Below are 7,905 nucleotides of genomic sequence, written 5' to 3' on the forward strand. Positions count from 1 at the left end.
CTTCCGGCTTTTTTCTTTTTGCTTATGTGGTGCTGAGGAATCGAACCCAGGGCCTCATGCATGCAAGGCAAGCGCTCTACCACTGAGCCACCTTCCCAGCGCCGTTGACAGAAGTTCTTATTGCTCCTTTGAAAGTTTCAAAGTGAAGCTGGGTGTTGGTGGTTCACACCTAGAATCCTAGCTACTCAAGAGGCTAAGATCTGAGAACTGCAGATCGAAACCAGCCTGGGCAGGAAAGTTCTTGAGCCTCTTTATCTACATTAAACTACAAAAAAAAAAAAGCCAGAAGTGGAACTGTGGCTCAAGTGGTAAGACGCTCAAGTGGTGAGAGTGCTAGTTTTGAGCAAAGGGACAGAGCCCAGGCCCAGAGTTCAAGCCCCAGGATTAGCAAAAACAAAAAACCCTCAAAGCTTCTCAAAGTGAAAGGGCCGCTGGTGCTCTACAGTTGTCCCAGCTACTCGGGAGACTCTAATCTCCAACTAACACCAAAAAGCTAGAAGTGAAGCCGTGGTTCAAGTAGTAGAGTGCTAGCCTTGGGCAATCAAGCTCAGGGAGAGCCGGGCGCCGGTGGCTCACACCTGTCATCCTAGCTACTCAGGAGGCTGAGTTCTGAGGATCTCGGTTCAAAGCCAGCCCAGGCAAGGAAAGTCAGTGAGACTCATCTCCAATAAACCACTAGAAACCGGAAGTGGCCCTGTGGTTCAAACCGTAGAACACACGCCTTGAGCTAAAGAGCGCAAGTACAGCACCCAAGCCCAGAGTTCAAGCCCCACGACCCACCAAAAAAAAAAAAAAAAAGCTCCGGACGGCGCCCCCGAGTTCAAGCTCCAGGACTGAGCCATTAAAAAAAAAATGTACACAAAATAAAAACATTTTTCAAAGAGATCTCCTGCATTTGGTTTTTGAATATACAAGGCTGAACGCTGAACAGCATTCAGCAAGCAGCATAGCAAATTGCTAAACGTACTTCCCTGCAGGCAGAAGCAATCGTGCTGGGGCCTGAGCCTCTCCACAGCCTTTCCAGCCGCGTTCCTCCTTGTGTGTAAAGTATCATCTTGCCAACGCCCCGCCCGCCCGCCCGCCATGCCCTACCTTCCTCCTCTTCCTCATCATCGCTGGACTCACTGACGTGCACGCTGACCGCGGTGTTTGGAGAGTCTGTCCATTCAAAATACACCCCAAACCCAATGTCATAACTGTCTGTAGCAAATTCCCAGAAGAGGTAGGATCCTTCTTCATGGGTGGGGACCCGGACAGTGACCACTTCCCCTCGGCCCACGGTGATCACAGAGTCCGCATCCTGCCGAATCTTCTCTTTAAAGTCTTTGATTTGTGGTCGTGTCCACATGGATGGGGCTGCAATCACTGGAAAAGATTCTAAAGACAACAAGAACTGAGTTGAAAAGAAAATCCTTTGTCCTCAGGCAGCACCCTGGCACAGGGGCCCTAACTCGTGCACTCCAGTCAAGGCAACAGAAAGCTTCCCGAAATCCCCCCCAGCTTCCTGCACTGAGCAGGCTACAGGTGGAAACCCTAACCTTACAAGTGGTTTGGGTTTTTTTTCCAGTGTGGCGTGGGGGTGGGGGGGAGACAGTCCTGGGGCTTGAACTCAGGGCCTGAGCACTGTCCATAATGCTTCTTTTTGCTCAAGGTTAGCACTCTCCCACTTGAGCCACAGCGCCACTTCTGACTTTTTCTGTTTATGTGCTGAGGAACGGAACCCAGGGCTATGTGCAGGCTAGGCAAGCCCTCTACCACTGAGCCACCTTCCCAGCCCATACCTGAGAATATATTACTGTTTGAAAAAAAAAAAAAAAAGTCAGCTGTGGCTCCAGTGGTAGAGTGCTCACCTTGAGCTGAAGAGCTCAAGGACAGCACCATGGCCCGGAATTCAAGCTCCACAACCAACAAAAAAGCCTTGACCACGATTTGAACCATGGTCAAAGGTCCCCAAGTTTCAGGGGCTTTTCTGAAGGAGCTAAAAAAGAAAAACCCAGACAACTGAGAAGCACTCACACTAGAAAAGGGGTACAGTCTCTCTACAAGAGCATCTGTGTGCAATGAGGCATGCGGCAGGCCTCCAGAGTGCTCCTCTCACTGCTACAAACCCTTCCGTGGGTGGAGGGTGGAGAGTGGTGCTGGGGGTCTGGATGAGGTCTTGGGCGGAGGGCGGAGCTGTACCAGGGTCTGGGTGAGGGCCTTGCACTTGCTAGGCAGGTACTGCATCCCTTGAGCCAGGTCTTAACCCTGAGCTGTAGAAACTCTTGGGAAGTATAGAGCGTTCTGGCCAGGGAGATTTGCGCTCCCGGAGGTCGCCCTCACACGTTGCGTATTCCCATACAGAACGCATCCCTTTCCCACCACAGCCACAATGTACACTTAACAAGAGTTATTCACTGATGTGTAAACACACCCAGAAAATGTCTCGTCAACTGACAAAGAGGTTGATGGATGAACAAGCTGTCCACAGAAAGCACTGCAGCTTTGGAAAATGTCCAGTTCTTCAGTCTCAGAAACATGTCCTAATACATCCCAGCCCACCTCTAAGACGGTCAGTGAGCCTTCCCTCCAGTGGCTTATGACCAGCAGTACAGTATGATGGAGATGCTGATGTGCCACGTCTGAAGTCAGGGCATTAAAGCCAAACAAAACAAAACACTACCAGGCTGGGTATGCAGGCACAAACCTGTAATCCCAGCACTTGGGAGGCTCAGGTAGGTAGATCCTGAGTTCCAGGTCAACCTGGACTACACAGATGCTCAGGCCAGCCTGGGCTACGTAATGACCAACAAAAACAAAAGACGTGGCACTGCCATTCTGCCTCGTCCCCTTCAGGAACGGTGCCCCATGGCGAACCCATGGTAGAGTGCTTCTGGCTCCAGCCACCCAGGAGGCTCCTGCTGAGCAGCACACCAGTCCAGCTGCCATGGGAAGCAGACCCTCCAGTCCAGCATGCTTTTCACAACCACAGTCTTGGCCGACACCTTGACTGAAAACTCAGGACAAACATTCAGCCAGAACCACTGGGCTGAGCTGCTCCTGAATTCCTGACCTAAGAAACTATGCAATATGAAATGTTTGTTGTGGTTTTAAGATTCTAAGGGTCACAGAATCTCATGCTCTTACAGTGAGTTCCTCCTTTTCTGACTGGCTTTTCATGCAGTCAGCACTCTAGCATCTAGATAGGAAGATGTAGGCCAAACCATACCTTTTGGTCCATTCTCCAGGGCTTCTTCTGCAGTTTCTGGCTCAAGTTCTTTCTCAGAGTTGTCAGTGTGGGTTTTGGCCTGTCCATTAACTGACAGCATATCGCTTGCTACAGCTGCGTTCACTTTTGCTGATGTAGGCAAAGAGGACCCAGCCACTACTACTTCCTGTTGTTTCTGTAATGCTGCCTACAAATCAAGAGAAAGTGAAGACACACTGACCTGGAGGGCTAGCATATGGGACGTTAGTTCTATATCTCTGCCCTACCAAAGCATTCTGCTCTAATAAGTTACTAACAAAGCATTTAATGTTTTTATCCTATCCATAATGAATACTGATAGTAAAATTTCAACTGACAGCTAAAAGTGAAATAATCTCAATTAAAACTATTAAAGGAAAAATTGAGCACAGTAACATGTGTTTTGTTTTTGTTTTTTGCCAATCCTAGGGCTTAAACTTGGGGCCTGTCTTGAGCTGCTTTTGCTCAAGGTGAGCATTCTACCACTTGAGCCACAGCACCACTTCTGGCTTTTTCTGTGTACGTGGTTCTAAGGAATCGAACCTGGGGCTTCATGCATGCTAGGCAAGCACTCTACCACTGAGCCATCTTCCCAGTCCTTTGGATTTGTGTGGGGGTGGGGGGGGTGGGGAGAAGGCTGATATTGGGGCTTATACAGGCTCATTTGGCTTTTTTACTCAAGGCTAGTGCTCTACCATTCGATCCAAACCTCCACTTCTGTCATTTTGCTGGTTAATTGGAGTTAAGAGTCTCACTGACTTTTCTGCTCAGGCTGTTCTGGAACTCAATCCTCAAATCTTACCTTCCTCGGTAGTTAGGATTACAGGCGTATGCACCTTCACTCAGCATCAACGCTACTTCAAATACCTACTACTTAAATAACTTCTGGGAACTTCAAAAAAATAATGAACAGGGCTGGGAACGTGGCTTAGTGGTACAGTGCTTGCTAGCATGCATGAAGCCCTAGGTTTAATTCCTCAGTATCATATAAACACAAAAAGCTGGAAGTGGCACTGTGGCTCAAGTGGTACAGCACTAGCCTTGAGCACAGAGAGGCTCAGGACAGAGTCCAGGCTCTGAGTTCAAGCCCCAGGACTGACTACATAAGTAAATAAATAAATAAAAGTAAAGATGAACACAAGGCTAGGATGTAGCTCAGTGGCAAAGCACTTGCCTAGCAAGTGCAGTGTCCTAGGTTCAATCCCCAGTACAAAAAAAAAAAAAAAAAGTATACAAAACGTGAATTATACAGCTTGATCAATTTTACAAATCAAGTACAACCGCGTAACTACCTCGCAGATCAAGAAATAACCTACAACCTGTTAATTGCCCTGGGACCTCTATTCCTGGTAACAAGTTTTCTGACTTGTTTCTAATACCTTTCTCTTGTTTTTTCAAGGCAGAGTCTTACTGTGCAGCTCAACTGGCCTTGAACTCAAAACCTCCCTAACCAAGCCTCCCAGATGCTAAGCTTACAGATCGGTACCACCATGCCTGGCTGTTTTTGTACACGTGTGTGTGTGTTGGTACTGGGGCTTGAAGTCAGGGCCTGGGCACTATCATTGAACTTTTGTGGTCAAGGCTAGTGTTCTACCTTGAGCCACAGCTCCACTTCCAGTTTTTTGGTGTGTATGTGTGTGTAAGTAAATTCATTGTATTTTTTTTAATGTCTGAGTATCATTCAACAGGTTCCCTTTGTTATTTCTCTTCATGTAAAATTCACTGTCAACTGTCAAAAAAAAAGAACTTTGGTTGGAATACAACTAAACACTTCTCTAAAGCTGAATCCTCAGTTGTCTATTTTACCTATTTCCAGAGGCAACTAGATAATCTGATAGACTGAGTTGCACCATTCTAACCTCAACTGTGACGTAGTAACTTCATTTCAAAGATTCTGGCTTTGTTGTGCTAGACTGGTTTTCTCCTCATGAAGTGAAAGCAATGCAAGAACAAGATAAAGTATATGAGCTATCCTATGAAAAGTTATCTCAAAGTCTATCAAAGAAATAGAAAAAGAGAAGCAATATTGTAAAATAGAAACAGGTTACAGAAGACAGAAGAATCCCTCAAAAATACTGCTTACTCTTTTTTTTTGTAGGTCCTGGGACTTGAACTCTGGGCCTGGGCGCTGTCCCTCAGCTCTTCAGCTCAAGGCTAGCGCTCTACCACTTGGGCCACAGCGCCACTTCCAGTTTTCTGATCGTTTATTGGAGGAGATCAGAGTCTCAGACTTTCCTGCCCCCGCTGGCTTTGAACCGCGATCCTCAGACCTCAGCCTCCTCAGGAGGCAGGATGCAAGCATGTGCCACTGACGCCTGGCTTCGGCTTACTTTTTGAATGAACTATGGTTTAGCTTCCCTTTTTTTGGTCCTTTTGTGGATTATGTAAACTCTAGGGTTTTGTTTTTGTTTAAAAAAAAAAAACCCTTCTCATTGACACCAAAGATTTGGAGAGAAAAGAATTATTTTTTAAAGCTCTACTTCTAGCTTTTTTGGCTATTTGTCCAGGATGGTTTTCAACAGTGATCCTCAGATCTGAACCCCACTTCTCAATAGCTAGGATTATAGGCGTAGTCTGCCAGTACCTGACTTGTGAGACAGGGTATTGCCAGAATCCAGCTTGAGCTTGAATTCTTGATACTCCTGCATTAGCTTCTAAGTAGCAGGTATTACAGGCTAGCATACCACATCCAGTGGACAGGTCTTTTAGACAAAAGTATCTATCTCCAAGGAATTCAAAGAACTTGACAAAAACATGTCCTCTTAGTGGAGTAACAATAATGTAACGCTTTTCTCCATGCAGGTGTTTTGACAAACAGTAAGTGGAAAGTTAAGTTAAAAGTTGCAGTGCTCTTCCTCCTAAACCAGTTTCTCCTAAGTTGAAGCAAAATTTTATGCACGGGAGCTGAAGAACAGGAACACTGTGTGGTATGATGCAGCAATGCATCACTGCCAGGTAATGGTGCTAGGGAAAGGGCCTCCCTGGAAAGTCGGCGGGGCCTGACAAAGCCCTGCCTGAGAGCTGTCCCTGAACTAAAGGTCTTCAGGGTTCCAAGATGACTACCAGGGCCTACAACAGACTCACTGTAATGACATTTGGCCCACACAACTCCCATACACCTTTAAGACACATCTTCTGTTGCTTTGACAGTGTTTTTTCTTGCAACTGCCAGACACACAGATTTACCTAGTGCCTCACCTAAAAGTTTACACCACGGAGGCACCCTAATGCAAAATTCACTGGCAACCGTGAGAAAAGAACTTGGGTTCCAGTGAACTGAGCACCTTCTCTGGGGCTGGACTTCAGGGCTGTCTGTCGTACCTGCTGCTGTGCAAGCTGGACTTGGTACAGCTGCTGCATGTACTGCTGGTAGTGCTGCTCCTGAAGCTGGCGGATGAGAATTTGCTGCTGTTCGTAGTTCCCTGGGTACTGCTGGGCTGCATACTGCTGGAACTGCACGGCAGTCTGCGAGTTCAGGGCTGCCATTATCTGCTGCCTAAAACCAGGAACAAATGCATACTCCAGGGGTGTTTGAGTGCAAGAGCCTTCTTACAACACAGCAAGATGCCCTTATTTGCTCCTACAATTTAAAACTCATAAAAATGACTTAGCTAGTACTCTGTACCAATCAGTATGTGTTCCTGAAAGAAAAAAATGTGGATTATTTTTATGTAGGTTTTTCAACGTGAATTTGGGATGGAAAACAATAAGCATACCACTATAATTACTAATATTCACTGTGCTTCACTACAGGCCACACTACAGCTTGTCGGAACCAGTCACAAGGCTGCTTAGTAACAACCAAGCACCTACTACAGTAGACAGTCTGGTGTGAGCCACTGGTGCCCGTCTGGTCTCAACTCTTGAGCTTCAGTGATCCTATATCTTAGCTACCCAAGGGCTGGAAGCATAAGCATATGCTACCACATCTGGCTTACAGAGAACAACTTCTAGAAAACTCTTAATTCTATTATCATAAATGATATTTTGTTATTATTATAAAAGTGATGTACAAAGTGGTTACAGCTACGTGTATCAGATGAATACATTTATTTTTTGACAGTGTCACCCCTTCCCTTGCTTTCTCCCAGTTTTTCCTTCCCATCCCCACCCACAAGTTGTATAGTTTAACTTTTAACATAGTGTCTAGTGAGTACTACTGCTTACAATTCTTTTTTTTTTGCTTAAAATTCTTTTATGTTCTTTCACAGAGAAATAATATTTGATTGTTTATTTATGAGACCTTTAATGAAGACCTCAAATCCATCTATTAAGAAATAAATAGCTGAGGGCTGGGAAGGTGGCTCAGTGGTAGAGCGCTTGCCTTGCATGCCTGAGGCCCTGGGTTCGCTTCCTCAGCACCACATAAGCAAAAAGAAAAAGAAAAAAGCCTGAAGTGGCGCTGTGGCTCAAGTGGTAGAGCGCTAGCCTTGAGCTGAAGAGTTAAGGGACAGCACCCAGTTCCCAAGTTCAAGCCCTATGATCAACCAAAAAAAAAAAAAAGAAACCGGGCGCCAGTGGCTCATGCCTGTAATCCTAGCTACTCAGGGGGCTGAGATCTGAGGATCAAGGTTCAAAGCCAGTCTGGGCAGGAAAGTCCGAGAGACTCTTATCTCCAATAAACCACTAGAAAACCGGAAGTGTCACTGTGGCTCAAGCAGTAGAGCACTAGCCTTGAG

The 7,905-nt window shown here is 46.2% G+C and overlaps 1 protein-coding gene across 1 annotated transcript in view; it reads right to left on the reverse strand.

Annotated features, from left to right (window-relative positions):
• The window catches only part of Acbd3 (acyl-CoA binding domain containing 3), a 33,619-nt gene that overhangs the window by 5,040 nt on the left and 20,674 nt on the right, over nucleotides 1-7,905 (reverse strand). The window contains exons 4-6 of the mRNA XM_013017276.1: nucleotides 6,548-6,722; nucleotides 3,209-3,395; nucleotides 1,093-1,377 (exon numbers count right to left, since the gene is read on the reverse strand). Coding sequence (XP_012872730.1) covers nucleotides 1,093-1,377; nucleotides 3,209-3,395; nucleotides 6,548-6,722 — 647 coding nt within the window. The remainder of the gene's footprint in view (nucleotides 1-1,092; nucleotides 1,378-3,208; nucleotides 3,396-6,547; nucleotides 6,723-7,905) is intronic.

The sequence above is a fragment of the Dipodomys ordii genome, unplaced genomic scaffold (genome assembly GCF_000151885.1).
Source record: "Dipodomys ordii isolate 6190 unplaced genomic scaffold, Dord_2.0 Scaffold35, whole genome shotgun sequence".
NCBI lineage: Eukaryota > Metazoa > Chordata > Mammalia > Rodentia > Heteromyidae > Dipodomys > Dipodomys ordii.